Raw genomic sequence first — 17,762 nt, 5'->3', positions numbered from 1 at the left:
CTGGGCTGGAGTGCTGACATACGATGTTTTCTTCGTGACTAATGATTGGATAGTCTGTTGAGTGACCGTTGTACTACCCAATGATATTTCCAAAAGGGGCGGGGTTTATTCTACGTTCTGAACACGTTGGCGGAGTCAGGAAGTTTAGTAACAATACATACATTTTGGGGTACTTTTCACACTACGGGCGTTAATTTTGATCTTAAAAACAAAAATGCCCTCTCTAAATGGGAAACCGGACGTCATGTTTGTAAGTTATTTCATGAATATTGATATTTTGTTGTGGAATTGTTCTCAGCATGCTGTAGTATGTCTGCGGCCTCCTCGAACTCGGATGTGTCGATTTGAATGCCCCAGCGAACTAACGTTATATCTATCTGACAATAACACTTAGATTATTGTTCATTTAGATACTGTACAGGCTACTGTGTGTGACTTCACATTATATTGTAGTAGGCTGGACACATGAAATGTTTAACAATGCTTTTTCTGATAAAAGCGAGTTAATTTCATCCGCCGTGGAGCCGTTTCATAGTTTTACCGTATGTTCCAGCTGCTTGCCGTAGCTCTGAAGTTATCACGAAAAAACAGGGTTTATTTTAGGGCATTTTTCGCACTGCCAGCTCCTATTCGTTATATTGAGCACCGTAGCACCAATTTGCCTTACGAACGTTCTATTATTCACAGCCTATTGGTCCACGCCACAGTGCCTGCTTTGCTACTGTTGGCAATGAGAACTGCCTACGTTGCTGGTAGTTAAAATGTAAACAACAACAAAAACGTACTCATGGAACTCTGAGGTCGTCCCATTGTTTCCAATAGGGAAGTATAGGGATGTCTGTCTATTTTGCCTAATATCTCGCAATGTGTATGTTCGATTTCGATTTTTTCCCCCAAGTCGGACGCCATTTTAATCAGGATCCTCTTCTCTTTCTAATTAAGGTTGCGCAGCGTACTCTGTTGTCATCGGTCGCTAGACCAGAAATAGTAAAAAGTTGCCATTGTTTTCCCTATTTCCTCGTAATGCAGACATAAGCACACTTGGCACCATCGAGATGCGGATGTTTACTTAATACATTACTATCTAAGAACAGATTGTAGTGGTAAAATAAAACGGGATACAGTTTTTGGTGCCATTTACACGGAATGGAATTCTAAGCGACACTCTAGTCAGAAGAGACTCTGCCAACGTTCTATTCCATTCATTTGCTAGGGGCTCGCGCTAGTGTTCCAGCTTAGTCAACTTTATTTTGGCATTTTTCAGCCTTGGGTTAATTTTGACTCGTTCTATTGTCCGGCCTACTTGTAGCCCTTTCTATCCTTCGAACAACGTTGCACTCGTTCTGAGAATAGTGCAGCGTTTTTTGAAGGAGAGAAAGGTGTCCAACGTTGTTCGAAGGAGAGAAGGCTTCCAGTTCACCGTTTTGATGTGTTGCTGGTGGGCTTTTTCAGGAGGAAGATGACCTGCCTTATGAGGAGGAGATCATCAGGAATCCGTACTCGGTCAAGTGCTGGATGCGCTACATCGAGTTCAAACAGAATGGCGTCAAGTCCATCCTCAACATGATCTATGAACGAGCTCTGAAAGAGCTACCTGGCAGGTAGAGGCAAAGTTTCTACATCTAGGTAGATGCAGTGTTTCCCAATCCTGGTCATGGGGACCCACATGGTGGTGTGTATCGTTTTGTTTTTGCCCCAAAATACACCCCCCTGGGTGCCCAGGGCCAGAATTGGAAAACACTGCTAAAGGTTTGTGGAAAATACTGTGATGTCCCAGACTGTTTGTAGTCTGTCTGTGACTAGAGGTCGACCGATTATGATTTTTCAACGCCGATACAGAATATTGGAGGACCAAAAAAGCCGTTACCGTTTAATCGGCTGATTAAAAAAATAAAATCAAAAAATGTATTTGTATTGACAATTACAACAATACTGAATGAACACTTACTTTAACTTAATATATATAATGCATCAATAAAATCAATTTAGCCTCAAGTAGATTATGAAACATGTTCAATTTGGTTTAAATAATGCAAAAACAAAGTGTTGGAGAAGAACGTAAAAGTGTGCCATGTAAAAAAAGCTAACGTTTCAGTTCCTTGCTCAGAACATGAGAACATATGAAAGCTGGTGGTTTCCTTTTAACATGAGTCTTCAATATTCCCAGGTATGTAGTTTTAGATTGTAGTTATTATAGGACAATTTCCCTCTATACCATTTGTATTTCATTAACCTTTGACTATTGGTTGTTCTTATAGGCACTTTAGTATTGCCAGTGTAACAGTATAGTTTCCGTCCCTCTCCTCGCTCCTCCCTGGGCTCGAACCAGCAACACAACGACAACAGCCACCACATCGAAGCAGCGTTACCCATGCAGAGCAAGGGAAACAACCACCCCAAGGCTCAGAGCGAGTGAAGTTTGAAACGCTATTAGCGCGCGCTAACTAGCCAGCCATTTCACTTCGGTTACACCAGCCTCATCTCGGGAGTTGATAGGTTTGAAGTCATGAACAGCGCAATGCTTGACGCACAATGAAGAGCTGCTGGCAAAACGCACGAAAGTGCTGTTTGAATGAATGTTTACGCGCCTGCTTCTGCCTACCACCTCTGTCAGATGCTTGTATGCTCAGTCAGATTATATGCAACACAGGACACGCTAGATAATATCTAGTAATATCATCAACCATGTGTAGTTAACTAGTGATTATGATTGATTGTTTTTTACAAGATAAGTTTAATGCTAGCTAGCAACTTACCTTGGCTTACTGCATTTGCGTAACAGGCAGTCAGTCTCCTTGTGGAGTGCAATGAGAGAGAGGCAGGTCATTATTGCGTTGGACTAGTTAACTGTAAGGTTGCAAGATTGGATCCCCCGAGCTGACAAGGTGAAAATCTGTCTTTCTGCCCCTGAACGAGGCAGTTCCTTGGCCGTCATTGAAAATAAGAATATGTTCTTAACTGACTTGCCTAGTTAAATAAAGGTGTAGGAAAAAATACGGCGCTCAAAAATCCAGATTTCCGATTGTTATGGAAACTTGAAATCGGCCCTAATTAATCGGCCGACCACAGGAAAATTTTAACGGACAGTTACTGTTGCACATATAAGGACGGTTTCCAGGACACATCTTGAACGAGCCTTTCAACGAATCCGAGAGTGGAAGACTCGTCTCTAACATGTAGACTCACTTTTTGTGAACAGTCCCATCACAAATCAGATTGTTGAGTAAACTTTATTTAAATATACTTGACCAGTTGTCTGCTGATTTTGTCCTAATGTAGGATGTAATCTGAGACAAAATATCCACAGAGTAGTGTTATTAACCTGACTTTCAGTACGCTGGTCTGTATGTCAGTTTGTATTTCTGGTTTGTCTTTTCAATGCTGACGCAACTTACGGAATATATCAACAATGGCCGAGTTTAACCAAAGCACAGACCAAACGTTGTCCCACGCAAACAGCTGGCAAACTTCCAGCTGATTGCGAGGGAACGGGCTTTGGTCAACAACATTCGGTTACATTTGGCTATTGTTTACATATTGTGAATAACGTGAAATGCATCAGTAGATGGAAAATACAAGCTACGGAACCTTCCGGCGCTGCAAAAAGTAAGGTAAACAACACTTTCCTGTGGTTACCCCATCTCCACTTCCTACCGCCAAAAGAACCAATAGCATGGTAGCAATAGTATGTTTAAATATCATTGTATTCAACATTCTGGCTTACAGAGAATATTACATATTTTTTACAGCGACCTTTGACTGATATCCATTGAGTAACCATGGTAACAGTCTGATGTTTAGACAAATCTTAAACCTAGTCCTGGACTAAAAACATTTGTCAATCAGTCTCTGGGAAATCATCCCATAATCTAGGTTTATTTGAAACCGTAGAATGGTTGTTATTGAATACCATACCAGTGTCTGGGTTATGGTTTTAGGCATTGCTAAATGCCATGACTGTGTTCACGGATTGTTCATACGTGACCTTGCAGTTACAAGTTATGGTACAACTACCTGAGAGAGAGACGGAAACAGGTCAAAGGGAAGTGCATCACGGAGCCAGCCTACGAGGAGATCAACAACTGCCATGAAAGAGCACTGGTTTTCATGCACAAGGTAGGCGAATGCTTATATAAATTGATTTGATTTCAATTTTTTTTTGATTATGTCCTGTTATCCATCCATTGTGAAGAGAAAATACTCACACAAACTCTGAGGAATATCATTGTCCACAGACTATCACAGAGTACATTTATGTGTGTACAGAGTACATTTATGTGTGTGAGAGTATTTTTTTAAACTTGGAAGTAGATTTTATCGTCTGAGATTGTAGGAATAGCATCCCACATAACTTGTTCTTCCCGTGGCTGTCCTAGATGCCGAGGATCTGGCTGGACTACTGCCAGTTCCTGGTGGCTCAGTGTAAGATCACCAGGAGCAGACGCACGTTTGACCGAGCACTCCGAGCCCTGCCCGTCACTCAGCACCCTCGCATCTGGCCCCTGTACCTCCGCTTTGCCCGGAACCTACCCCTGCCTGAGACCGCCATCCGTGTCTATCGCAGGTACCTCAAGGTAAGAGGACATTTCAAGAAGATTTGCTCCACTGTGATTGAACTACAACCAAAACTGAAGAAACTGAAGCCTCTCTTTATGGAAGATAGTCACAGGATATATCAGAATTCACATGAATAAACACTATTTAATTTCAACCATGGTGATAAGAATGTGTCCTGGTTATGAGATTATTACAACACCAACCACACATCACATCGGAAACCGACAAGATATCACGCAGCATAGAAGGTAGGCCTGGAATAGATGAGTGCTACCAATAAATGTGTGAAAGCAGGCTATGTGCCGCTCACACTTGGCTGAGCAGAAAACTATTAAAGGAAGTGTGAGAAGGCCACACATGTGCATTGGCTCTTAGGCGTATGTAGACCTGATCTCCCACCTCCAGCTGTAGCATGACTGCGTCACCCCTGTTATCTGCTGTATCAGTACTAGACTTGGAGTCAGATCGAATAGACATACACTCTCCATTCTTGAACAGGGATGTGTGGGAGTCTTCAGATGAAAGCATGAAAGAAGAAGCTGAAGTATTAGACCCCTCTTACAGGGGCTGCAAACACTCCTGTGCCGGGGGCTTTAGGCATTGCCAATGTTAGTGATCACCTTGCTGTAGGTCAGGTTAGTGTCTTTGCTGAAAGGCCCTAATTTTCCAGTCTCTCTCAGGACAGTGGAGAAGAGCACCTTTGTCTTCTTTTTATTTCTCAGCTCCTCAAGCTGACTCTCGATGACTTTTAGCTTAGTTGCCATGGCTCCTAGTTTTTCCCATCGCGGTTTGCAGTTTTTTCCACGGTGGTTTGCAGTTTTTTCCACTGTGGTTTTCAGTTTCTCCTTCATGACTCCGAATTCTGTAGTTAGAGTCAACATGTAGCATGAGTTCTGCAGTTCTGCAGTGCATTCCACCTCATGTTCAGTCATTAGGGTGTTCTCCTGTGCAATTGACAGACAGCAGCTCAGAGACGGCATCAGAAATGCTGTAGCCTTCATCCTTCACCTGGGTTCTGATACCTCTGAGTAAACCGTATTGGTTCTGAGTAGGCCTAACCTGTTTTGATTCCAGAGTTTTCTCAGCTTCTTTTTATACAGCCAGGTTTGACGCAATCCAGTAGACTGGAAGTTAGTCCTTGTAATGTTGATTTTATTGTTCTTAGTCCGTAAATTAGTCCGTAAATCAGACTGTCTGTGATTTTGTACCTAGATTGTGCTGTTCTGGCATGGACAAAGCTTACTTACTTGCCCTGTCCCTAGAGTTGCTGAACGTGTGATAACATTGCAGCGATGGTAGCTTTGTATGTGTTATCTCCAAATCATATATCATTAGAAATTTGAAAGATTTTCAGAATATTTGGGTCAGGAGACCTCTGACCTCTAGGGTTCATATTGGAATGAACTCTATACTTTATTCCTGATAACCCTAGATATTTCTTTAGTCCTTGTAATTATTTGAAGGAATGGACAAGACAATATACATGCGTTCAAAGGATTTTCTCTCGGCTTAATGCATTTTCTAGTCTTCCACACAAGCAGCAGTGTGATATTCCAGAGTTTTTAGATAAATGGTTGATTAAGAAAGCCACATTTCTATATTTGTTGTCAAGTAAGTTCTACTGTGCCAAAAGTCTATATTTCTCAAAATGACAAAGTTATTTCTGCACAGCCCCCTGGATTTGACTCTCTTCCCCCTCTTTCTCTGCAGCTGTCCCCAGAGAATGCAGAGGAGTACATAGATTACCTGCGTTCCTGCAGCAAGCTGGATGAAGCAGCAGTGCGACTGGCAGCCGTTGTCAACGATGAGAGCTTTGTGTCCAAGGAGGGCAAGTCTAACTACCAGGTAAGACCACGTCTGGCTCATCCACCTTATCCCCATGTTGTTGTGTGGTTGATATCTAACGTTATCCCCATGTCGTGTGGTTGATATCTAACGTTGTTGTGTGGTTGATATCTAACGTTATCCCCATGTTGTTGTGTGGTTGATATCTGACAGCTATGGCACGAGCTGTGTGACCTGATCTCTCAGAACCCAGACAAGGTGAACTCTCTGAATGTTGGGGCAATCATCCGTGGAGGCCTCACTCGTTTCACAGACCAGCTGGGCAAACTCTGGTGCTCCCTGGCTGACTACTACATCCGCAGTGGACATTTTGAAAAGGTACTGGTCTGCATTGATAAATCCCAAATGGCACCCTATTGCCTTTGTAGTGCACTACTTTTGACCAGAGTCCTATAGACAATGTCACCTTTATAACTCACCAACATAACCTTGTCATAATATATATAATAAATACATAATATTTATTTGACATGTTTTGACTAGCTATCATGCACGTTATGAAGCTTTACGACATTGTTATGTAGTTCAAATCAAATGTTACCAAATATATGCACTGTTTTTGGGATGCACACACACACACACTCACACAGAATAATTTGAATGCTTGTGTGTTGTGGCCCACCAGGCTCGTGATGTGTATGAGGAGGCCATCTTGACGGTGGTGACGGTGAGAGATTTCACCCAGGTGTTCGACAGCTACGCCCAGTTTGAGGAGAGCATGATCGCTGCCAAGATGGAGACTACCTCCGAGATGGGGAAAGATGAAGAAGGTGGGCGCATCTCAATAGTCTAAAGTGATGTCACTCTCCTTGTCTCCTGCTCGGATCTCAAGTAACTGTATAAAGGGAGATCGATTCCTTAACTAGATATCCATGTTACTGTTTTTCCAATCCTGGCTGGTACTTTGAGTAAAAAATCTAATTAAATCAAGTGTTATTTGTCACGTACACAGTTTACAGCCGGTATAAAAGGTGCAGGAAAATGCCGGTGCGCTGGTTCTTTCAACATAACACGTACATCTAACCGAACGAGAGTAGTCTTGGGAAGCCAGCCATTTTAGAGTATTGAGATGCACCCAGTGTATCTGGATTGTGGAGTATCACAATCTCTTGCAAAAAATAGATTTGATCTCAACAAGAATAACCTGTGAAAATAAAGATTACGGGGGGGGGGGGATCACAGCCGTAAGTGAATGCTTTGCCTTTGTCATCGTGCTCAACTCGTGTTCCCTTTCCCCCTCAGAGGACATAGACCTGGAGCTGCGTCTGGCCCGCTTTGAGCAGCTGATCGCCCGCAGGCCCCTCCTGCTGAACAGTGTGCTGCTCAGACAGAACCCCCACAACGTCCACGAGTGGCATAAGAGGGTCAAACTGTACGAGGGGAAACCACGACAGGTAGCAGAAACCAGAAGTGGGCACATAGTAGGAGTGCTGATCCAGGATCAGTTTAACCTTTTAGATCATACTGAATATGATTATATGAACAGACGGGACCAGATCCTAGATCAGCACTCCTACTCTGAGACCCTTTGTGGATACAGGCCCTGAGCTCTTAGCCCTAGTCTGACTCGGTGTCATCTCCTTGGCTCTGTCTCTAATACCCATTTTATACTACTGAACCGAGGTGTACTGCGCTGGCCTAGTTCCGCATCCACTGTTCTAGCTGGAACCGTGATGTGAAATGAAAATATCTGAGCCAGCTCAGTACGGTTCAGGTCGGCATTATAATGTGAAAAGGGTTTGAGAAAACCCTGAAAAACAGTTCTTTACCGAGCCAGTTGACATCTGTGTTATTGGTAGAGAGTAGCGATTAATGCATGTTTACAGATTTCACATTTATAATTGTTTCTTAGTCTTTCTAGCTGGCAATAGGTACCTTGCATGCTCTTCCTCACATACATGTACAGTGTATAGAAGGTGTGTCTTAACTTATTTTTCAGATCATCAACACCTACACAGAGGCAGTTCAGACTGTGGACCCTATGAAGGCTACAGGGAAACCCAGCTCTCTCTGGGTCTCCTTCGCCAAGTTCTACGAGGAGAACGAGCAGCTGGACGACGTGAGTCTCAAACTAAGGTTTCCCCATCCCACGTGGGTTGAAATCGTACTTCAAGTGTTGGTTCGAGCCTGCCTGGAGTGCCAGATGGGTAGAATTGTCACTTTTGGGACTATTCCATTGGTTTCATTGCAAGCTCGCCAAGCAAGCGGTGTAAAGTATTTACCCAGGTCTTCTCCCTACTTAGGGTGACAACAACAACAGATTTAATCCTTCAACCCAAGAGGAAGTTTTTAGATGTTCTCTTTCCACTTTTCCCAACCATCAGGCGCGGACCATCTTTGAGAAAGCCACCAAGGTGAACTACAAGCAGGTTGACGACCTGGCTGGCGTGTGGTGTGAATACGGGGAGATGGAGCTACGCCATGAGAACTACGAACAGGCGCTACGTATACTGAGGGTGAGACGGAAACACAGGCACAACAAATACTGACCCACTATCTGTCACACACTCCAAAGACACTTACATTTGTATTTTTCTGTCATCCAGAATGATTTCTTATGCGTTTTAAACTGCTTAACATTGCTGTGTGGGCAGCTGATCTGTACTTGTGTTTTTAATCTATCTATCTAATCTCAAATTCTATGATGCAGACTGCTCTTCTCAGAGTTTCTATAGATGCACATTTTTGTATTTATTTTTTATTTAACCCTTATTTTAGTTGACTGAGAGCACATTCTCATTTACAGCAACGAGCCGGGGAATAGTTACAGGGGGATGAATAAGTACTGGATGCATGTCTGTGTAAATATCCCTTGACTTTCTCTCTTTCCAATTGTGTAGAAAGCAACTGCCATCCCGTCCAAGAAGGCGGAGTACTTTGACGTGTCAGAGCCGGTGCAGAACAGAGTGTACAAGTCTCTGAAGGTCTGGTCCATGCTGGCTGACCTGGAGGAGAGTATGGGAACCTTCCAGGTACTTTCTTCATATTTCCCTCTCAGGTATCTGTCTTCGTTGTGTTTCAGTTGCACTGCTTTAGAAAGGAAAAGAAGGTAGCTTTGATGCAACACATCTAAGACTGCGTTTACACAGCCAGCCCAAATCGGATTTTTTGCCCCATTATTGGTCAAAAGATCAAAATGGGGCTACCTGTGTATACGCAGCCTAACAATAGTCAACCAACATTTCGGCAGCAAGTAGCATGGTTTCTGGATTGGATTGATTAACATGGTTTCGGTTTATACGGTTGGCGTATTCCATGAGCTGCTCTTTCAGATTAAATCATGCTGGAATAGGAGAAACTGAAAATGCATCTTGTAACAACAACGCATGTAATACCCATACGATATAACTAACAACCCTGCCTTTTGTCTTGGTCGTTTCTCCCCGTCAGTCCACCAAGGCGGTGTACGACCGCATCATTGACCTGCGCATAGCCACGCCCCAGATAATCATCAACTACGCCATGTTCCTGGAGGAGCACAACTACTTTGAGGAGAGCTTCAAGGTGACAGTGCCCACCTGCCCTGCTGCACACATCTCACTAGCCTGATCCCAGTTCAGTTGTGCTGTCTTGACAACTCTTATGGTCATTATCACAATGTCTGAACTGGGACCAGTCTAACGTTTCACAGCTTATCATATCAACACTAACTTATACTGCATTCAAACTGGGTCGTGTTCAGGGCAGAGTACCCTACTGAACAAGACCCTGACCGTGCCTCCACCCTTAAAACTACAGCATTTCGATCAGTTGTTAAATTCCCTGTTGCTGACGGTCTCCATGCGCTCTCTACAGGCGTACGAGCGCGGCATCGCCCTCTTCAGGTGGCCCAACGTCTATGACATCTGGAACACCTACCTCACCAAGTTCATCGACCGCTACGGGGGCAAGAAGCTGGAGAGGGCCCGGGACCTGTTTGAGCAAGCGCTGGATGGCTGTCCAGCAAAGTTCGCCAAGAGTAAGGGACTTTGTTGTCTTTCTGTCACTTCTGTACCTATTTATGTCTAACGCATGTTTGTGACGTGTTGCATGTCTGTTGAAGTATGATGCAAAAATAATTTCCTGACTGATAAAACAAAGTCATCATCACAGTTGCTTTTTAGCTACTGAGAAGCACCTAGGAAAGTACTGTCCTTTTCACACTACCAAGACAAGCTGTACTGTGCTGGCCTGGTTACACATCCACCACATTTGCAGAAACCGTGCTGGGAATGACAGATGTTAAAAGACCATGACCGAGCCAGCTCCGTACGGTTCAGGTTGGCATGATAGTATGAAAAGGTTGTTCCATGTATCTTTCAGTTTGCTGCTGGTATCCATTTGTAATAGTGGCCTCTTATTTATGTGGGACTATCCCCCCCCCAGCTACAAGAATGACGAGTGAAATATTTACTGTTCTGATTGACAGCCATCTACCTGCTGTACGCCAAACTGGAGGAGGAGTTTGGGTTGGCGCGTCATGCCATGGCGGTGTATGAAAGAGCCACACAGGCAGTGGACAACACGGAGAGGCATCACATGTTCAACATCTACATCAAGAGGGCTGCAGAGATCTACGGCGTCACCTACACCAGAGCTATCTACCAGAAAGCCATTGAGGTAAGAGTGTAGTGGCGCACACACAGGTACATCTCAATAGTCTAAATCAGGGCCTGCGGGTGGTTTTGAGTTAAAAAAAAAAGAGATTCTTCAAAGTAGCCACCTTGATAGTTTTGCGCTCTCCTGGCATTCTCTCAACCAGCTTCATGAGGTAGTCACCTGGAATGTATTAAGTTAATTTGGAATTTCTTTCCTTAATGCGTTTAAGCCAATCAGTTGTGTTGTGACAAGGTAGGGGTGGTATACAGAAGATAACCCTATTTGGTAAAAGACCAAGTCCATATTATGGCAAGAACAGCTCAAATAAGCAAAGAGAAACAACCGTCCATCATTACTTGAAGACATGAAGGTCAGTCAATTCAGAAAATTTGAAGAACTTTGAAAGTTTCTTCAAGTTCAGTTGCAAAAACCAAGCGCTATGATGAAACTGGCTCTCATGAGGACCGCCACAGAAAAGGAAGACCCAGAGTTACCTCTGCCGCAGAGGATAAGTGAATGAGAGTTAACTGCACCTCAGATTGCATCCCATATAAATGCTTCACAGAGTTCAAGTAACAGACGCATCTCAACATCAACTGTGCAGAGGAGACTGCGTGAATCAGGCCTTCATGGTCAAATTTCTGCAAAGAAACCACTACTAACAGACACCAATAATAAGAAGAGACTTGCTTGGGCCAAGAAACACATGCAATGGACATTAGACCGGTGGAAATCCGTCCTTTTGTCTGATGAGTCCAAATTTGAGATTTTTGGTACCAACCACCGTGTCTTTGTGAGACGCAGAGTAGGTGAACGGATGATCTCCGCATGTGTGGTTCCCACCATGAAGCATGGAGGAGGAGGTGTGATGGTGTGGGGTTGCTTTGCTGGTGACACTGTCTGTGATTTATTTAGAATTCAAGGCACACTTAACCAGCATGGCAACCACAGCTTTCTGCAGTGATACGCCATCCCACTGTGATACGCCTCCAAATTCACCCGACCTCTACCTAATTGAGATGGTTTGGGATGAGTAGGACTGCAGAGTGAAGGAAAAGCAGCCAAAGAGTGCTCAGCATATGTGGGAATTCCTTCAAGTGTTGGAAAAGCATTCCTCATGAAGCTGGTTGAGAGAATGCCAAGAGTTTGCAAAGCTGTGGCAACTTTGAAGTATCTCAAATATAAAATATTTTGTTTTGTTTAACACTTTTTTGGTTACTACATGATTCCATATGCGTTATTTCATAGTTTTGATGTTTTGACTGATATTCTACAATGTAGAAAATAGTACAAATAAAGAAAAACCCTTGGATGAGTAGGTGTGTCCAAACTTATATATATTCCATTTTGGACGGGGGGGGGCAAACTCAATATACTGTCAAATGACTAAAACCAAATAGAAATGTTGTAAAATTATAAGGGACCTACATTCATACTGTTTCTTGACTGTCTCCAGCATGCTAATAATCACTGAAATGAAAGCTAGACAGTCAGTGAGCATTAAACATTTTCCAAAAGATGGATATTGGAAAATGTTTTGCTAATTCTGACAGCGAAAATGATAACACATTTTCAGTGCGGCCCTCCGGACTTCGTTGAAGAACGAAAGCAGCCCCCATGGCAAAATGAGTTAGACACACCTAAATTAATCACGTGATTTTTATCCATTGTTATGCCGTATATGGTTATGCAGCTGATATATTCCAATATATAATATCATATGTTGTTTTTCTTCCAGGTGCTTCCAGACGAACACTCCAGGGACATGTGTCTGCGCTTCGCTGACATGGAGAGCAAACTGGGCGAGATCGACCGGGGACGAGCCATATACTCCTACTGCTCTCAGATCTGTGACCCAAGGGTGAGCTCTCACACTGACCCAGGGTCCTGTTCATTAGTGCACACTAGAACTGGGCAATATGGACAAAAATCCGTATCACGATAAATTGCTTGAATTGATGCGATAACAATACATTTTGCAATACGCCTAGAACATTAGTGTGCTACCACTACAACTAGTTTGATAGTTGTAGCCATCAATTGTGCCATTAACAATCACTCAGCAAACACATTTAATTTCAAACTTCACATTTCTCTAGTGTAGGCTACTTATCGCAATGATTTTTGGTTTATCGTCCCAGCTGTAACGCAACATTGTTGAACGGAAAGCAAGCTGTTCTTATTGGACAATCCAGGTAGTCCTTCTCTGTTTCAGTCCTTTCCTCATTTTGGTGGAAACACAGGTTCGCGTTGAGTAGCGATATAATGTTTCACTCCCTGTGTGTGTTTGTTTCAGATGACGGCCACGTTCTGGCAGACATGGAAGGAGTTTGAGATCCGCCATGGGAACGAAGACACTATCCGGGAAATGCTGAGGATCAAGCGTAGCGTCCAGGCCACGTACAACACACAGGTCAACTTCATGTCCTCACAGATGATGAAGGCCACCACCAACGCCACCGGCACCAGTAAGAACGCACACACACACACACACACACACACACACACACGTGCATGCATACACACATGCATACAACCATATACGCACACACACACAAAACCCACACACACACACCTTTGGTCTCCAATGATGGCACAACCTTATCAAGCATTAGATGTTTTTCCTATAAGAGATTGATTAATCGATTAATCTCATATGTTGATTTTGAAGTGTCATTCTCACATCTGTAGATGGTTTTTCATGAAAAACACAGGCCAGTTGGGGCTAGGTTAGAGTTAGGGTTAGGGTGTACCTTTGTATCTAACTCTGTTATTCTATGTGTGTGCAGTCTCAGATCTTGCCCCGGGCCAAATGGGGCTGGATGATATGAAGCTGTTGGAGCAGCAGGCCCAACTGCTGGCCGCCGAGGCTGAACAGGACAAACCCAAACTCAAAGAGAAGATCCTCTTTGTCAGGTCTGTCACCCCCCCCACCCATTTAGCATCCTTTCCGTTGACCTCTGAAACCGCCAACTGCAGACCAGGGCCCGTATCAGAATAGGAGTGCTGATCTAAAATGTAATATCATAATGAATAAGATAATATGGACAGATCCTAGATCAGTAATCCTACTTTGAGATGTTTTGTGGATACGTGCCCAGGAAGAGGCCAGTCATTTAATATAAATACAACAATGTAGAAGTGGTTCAATACTGGTCTTAACCACTGTGTGTCATTGTGAATCTGTTTGTTTAGGAGTGACACGTCACGCAGCGAGCTGGCTGAACTGGCCAAACAAGCCAACCCTGATGAGATTGATATTGATGATGAGGATGGTGATGAAGACCAGGGCCCTGAGGGTAAGTTACAACACCACTGGGGGGGGGGGGGGGGGGGGCTGTTGAGCAGTGAGCAATGCTACAGAACATTCACATAGAAGTGGATTGTGTAGATACAGAAAATGATTCTTTCATAGAATATAGAACCATGCCAACCTTATACCTTACATTTCTATCTGCAATGTTTTGAATGTTTCACATGATTGAATGTTTCAGCTGTTTTCTTGAAAACCCTAATAATAATATTTAAACAAATAAATAATATACACACACACACAGTACCAGTCAAAAGTTTGGACACACCTACTCATTCAAAGGTTTTTCTTTATTTGTACTATTTTCTACATTGTAGAATAACACATATGGAATCATGTAGTAAGCCAAAAAGTGAATTTATATTTGAGATTCTTCAAAGTCGCCACACTTTTCCTCGATGACAGCTTTGCACACTCTTCGCATTCTCTCAACCAGCTTCATGAGGTAGTCACCTGGAATGCATTTCAATTAACAGTGTGCCTTGTTAAAAGTTATTTTGTGGAATATCTTTCCTTAATGCATTTAAACCAATCAGTTGTGTTGTGACAAGGTAGGGATGGTATACAGAAGATAGCCCTATTTGGGAAAAGAACAAGTCCATATTATGGCAAGAACAGCTCAAATAAGCAAAGAGAAACGACAGTCCATCATTACTTTAAGACATGAAGGTCAGTCAATCCGGAAAAGTTCAAGAACTTTTAAAGTTTCTTCAAGTGCAGTTGTAAAAACCATCAAGCGTAATGATGAAACTGGCTCTCATGAGGACCGCCACAGGAAAGGAAGACCCATAATTACCTTTGCTTGCAGAGGATAAGTTAGTTAGCGTTACCAGCCTCAGAAATTGCAGCCTAAATAAATGCTTCACAGAGTTCAAGTAACAGACACATCTCAACATCAACTGTTCAGAGCAGACTGTGAATCAGGCCTTCATGGTTGAATTGTTGCAAAGAAACCACTACTAAAGGACACAAATAAGAAAAAGAGACTTGCTTGGGCCAAGAAACACGAGCAATGGACATTAGACCAGTGGAAATCTCTCCTTTTGGTCTGATGAGTCCAAAATTTAGATTTTTGGTTCCAACCGCAGAGTCGATGAACGGATTATCTTTGCATGTGTGGTTCCCACAGTGAAGCATGGAGGAGGTGGTGTCATGGGGCTTTGCTGGTGACACTGCATGGTGATTATGTAAATGTGTGTTTTCCTTATGTTTGTCTCTCCCTCCAGAGGTGCAGCTGGAACAGAAGAGCGTCCCCACCGCTGTCTTTGGAGGTCTGAAAGAAGGAGAAGATTGAATACAGATATGACATCACTGACGAGCTCCCTGGTCCACGACTGGAGCCTTTTCAACCCCTGTAAAATGTATGATGAGAATAGATCGTATGGAATGTGAACTTTGTCATTGATCTTTTCTTTGTTGTTGACTGTAAGGGTTCTTGCTCTACATTCATAGATTGTCAAGTCTGCACCAGATCTGTGAATAAAAATCAGATTTATGAATAGAATGTAAATGTTCCTTATTAAAAACAATTGAAATGCTCCTTTCTAAAAACAATATAAATGCTAATTTTCCTTCTAAACATGAGGACCAAGGCACACTTCAAAGATAACATGTTTAAATTACGATGGCATGTTCAATAGAACAAAATTGTTAAAACCTCTGACATGTTTTGGCATGACTTTTGTCAGGTAGGTTTTATGATTTTGTTCTATTGAACATGCTACAGTATCATAATAAAGAGTGCCTTGGTCCTCAAATGATACCTTTAACCAAAGAGCACCTTCAACCTACAAAGATCTACTAGTAGTGTATCCTAGCAGTACTTTTTTATAATTCTTTCTACAAATGCTTCTTGATGTAGTGATGCATTAAAGCAAAACTAGCATTGGTAGCACTGTGGCACTTTTCCTACAGTTGAAATCACTGTTTGCTACAGTATTGTATGTCTTGGCATTGCAATTATTTCAACCTGCATGACATTGAGCCTGTTCACAATGGTTCCATGAATTTGATGTGCAAACTGCTGACATAACTCTTACTGTAAGTCCAACACCATGACTGACCGGGTCTGTGCTGCAGTGCTTTGCTTCAGAAAGACAAAGGGGAGTTTCCTGCCCTAGAAAAACAGAGGGAGTAGTTATGCTGGGTGAATAGGGAATATTTCATTGATACTGGAGCTGGGAGTTGTAAGTAACAAGAGACGCATTTTACAGCCTTGTCATGCTCCCAGGCTTATTGTTTTCGATTTTAAAAACTAGCACTCACACTAGCTGGAATTCAACAATTCTTAGGAATTAGGAACGTGGCATCCGATATTGGATCTGAGCAGTATGTTGTGTATTATAGCCTAAAGTTATATAATTTACACTTCCACTTTAACTAACCCGTAAACCAGTTTTTTACTGATTTGTTTGTATTGTTATGAAGGGAAATTAATAACCCTAGAACAGGAAAATAAATAGGCCTAGCATTCTCTTCTATCCAGTGGTGTAAAGTACTTAAAGTAAAAATACTTTAAAGTACTACTTAAGTAGTTTTTGGGGGTATCTGTACTTTACTATTTATATTTTTGACTACTTTTACTCCACTACATTCCTAAAGAAAATATTGTACTTTTTACTCCTTACATGTGCCCTGACACCCAAAAGTACTCGTACATTTTTAATGCTTAGCAGGACAGGAGAATTGTCTAATTCACACACTTATCAAGAGAACATCCCTGGTCATCCTTACTGCCTCTGATCTGGCAGACTCACAAAACACCAATGCTTCCTTTGTAAATTATGTCTGAGTGTTGAATTGTGACCCTGGCTAGCCGTCAATAAAAATACAAAAAATAAAATTGTGTCGTCTGGTTTCTTAATATAAGAAATTTAAAAGATGTATACTTTTACCTTTGATCCTTAAGTACATTTAAAACCAAATACTTTTAGACTTACTCAATTAATATTTTACTGTGTGACTTTTACTTTTACTTTAGTTATTGTCTTTTAAGGTATCTCTACTTTTACTCAAGTATGAACATTTTGTACTTTTTTCACCACTGCTTCCATCTCCTGTTTTAAGTGATCGGTTAGTTATTCAGAGAAAGGAATCACCCTGGAACGGAAAAGAAATAGGCCTTAGCGTTCTTCTCTTCCATAATTAGATGAAAATAGTTGAGAGGTAATCCTCTCACAGGCTGCGTCCCTAATGACACCCTTTTCCCTACATAGTGTATTACTTTTGATCAGAGCCTTATGGGCCCTGGTCGAAAGTAGTGCACTATATAAGGAATAGAGATCCATTTGGGACATAGTCACAATGTTACTGCTGAGAGAGCTCTTGGAACTTTCAAGGCCATCATGTGATGTGATTGGGAGATCTGTGTGCCTGCTGAGAATTCTGTGTTTTCTGTGTGGTTTGCAAAGCTTGAGCGTTGACTGGAAAGTGGAAAGAAAATAAATCAAGGCCTAGGCTCCCATTTCAC

The 17,762-nt window shown here is 42.4% G+C and overlaps 1 protein-coding gene and 1 pseudogene across 1 annotated transcript; one reads left to right on the top strand and one right to left on the bottom strand.

The window, feature by feature from the left end:
* The first annotated feature begins 70 nt into the window (after window positions 1–70).
* Window positions 71–15,792, top strand: xab2 (XPA binding protein 2). The gene is made up of 19 exons (XM_021624465.3): window positions 71–250; window positions 1,453–1,601; window positions 3,993–4,116; window positions 4,377–4,574; window positions 6,268–6,402; window positions 6,556–6,720; window positions 7,028–7,172; window positions 7,645–7,796; window positions 8,342–8,461; window positions 8,727–8,858; window positions 9,243–9,374; window positions 9,793–9,906; window positions 10,198–10,360; window positions 10,811–11,001; window positions 12,719–12,841; window positions 13,277–13,448; window positions 13,770–13,896; window positions 14,176–14,279; window positions 15,520–15,792. Exons 1-19 carry the CDS (start codon window positions 215–217, stop codon window positions 15,585–15,587), a joined length of 2,550 nt encoding a protein of 849 aa, XP_021480140.3. The 5' UTR covers window positions 71–214; the 3' UTR covers window positions 15,588–15,792.
* On the bottom strand, window positions 4,772–5,558 carry LOC110537979 (uncharacterized; annotated as a pseudogene).
* Window positions 15,793–17,762: the final 1,970 nt, after the last annotated feature.

The sequence above is a fragment of the Oncorhynchus mykiss genome, chromosome 12, assembly GCF_057628025.1.
Source record: "Oncorhynchus mykiss isolate SJ-2025 chromosome 12, ASM5762802v1, whole genome shotgun sequence".
In the NCBI taxonomy this organism is placed as follows: Eukaryota; Metazoa; Chordata; class Actinopteri; order Salmoniformes; family Salmonidae; genus Oncorhynchus; species Oncorhynchus mykiss.
Note: the sequence above shows the minus strand (reverse complement) of the source record. Positions and strands in the feature narration are given on the sequence as shown.

Coding starts and splice junctions, on each gene's coding strand:
- xab2 (XM_021624465.3), top strand. CDS start 215: ATGCCCTCTCTAAATGGGAAACCGGACGTCATGTTT. Junction 7,797..8,341: donor ACGAGGGGAAACCACGACAG/GTAGCAGAAACC, acceptor CTTATTTTTCAG/ATCATCAACACCTACACAGA. Junction 13,897..14,175: donor GAGAAGATCCTCTTTGTCAG/GTCTGTCACCCC, acceptor CTGTTTGTTTAG/GAGTGACACGTCACGCAGCG.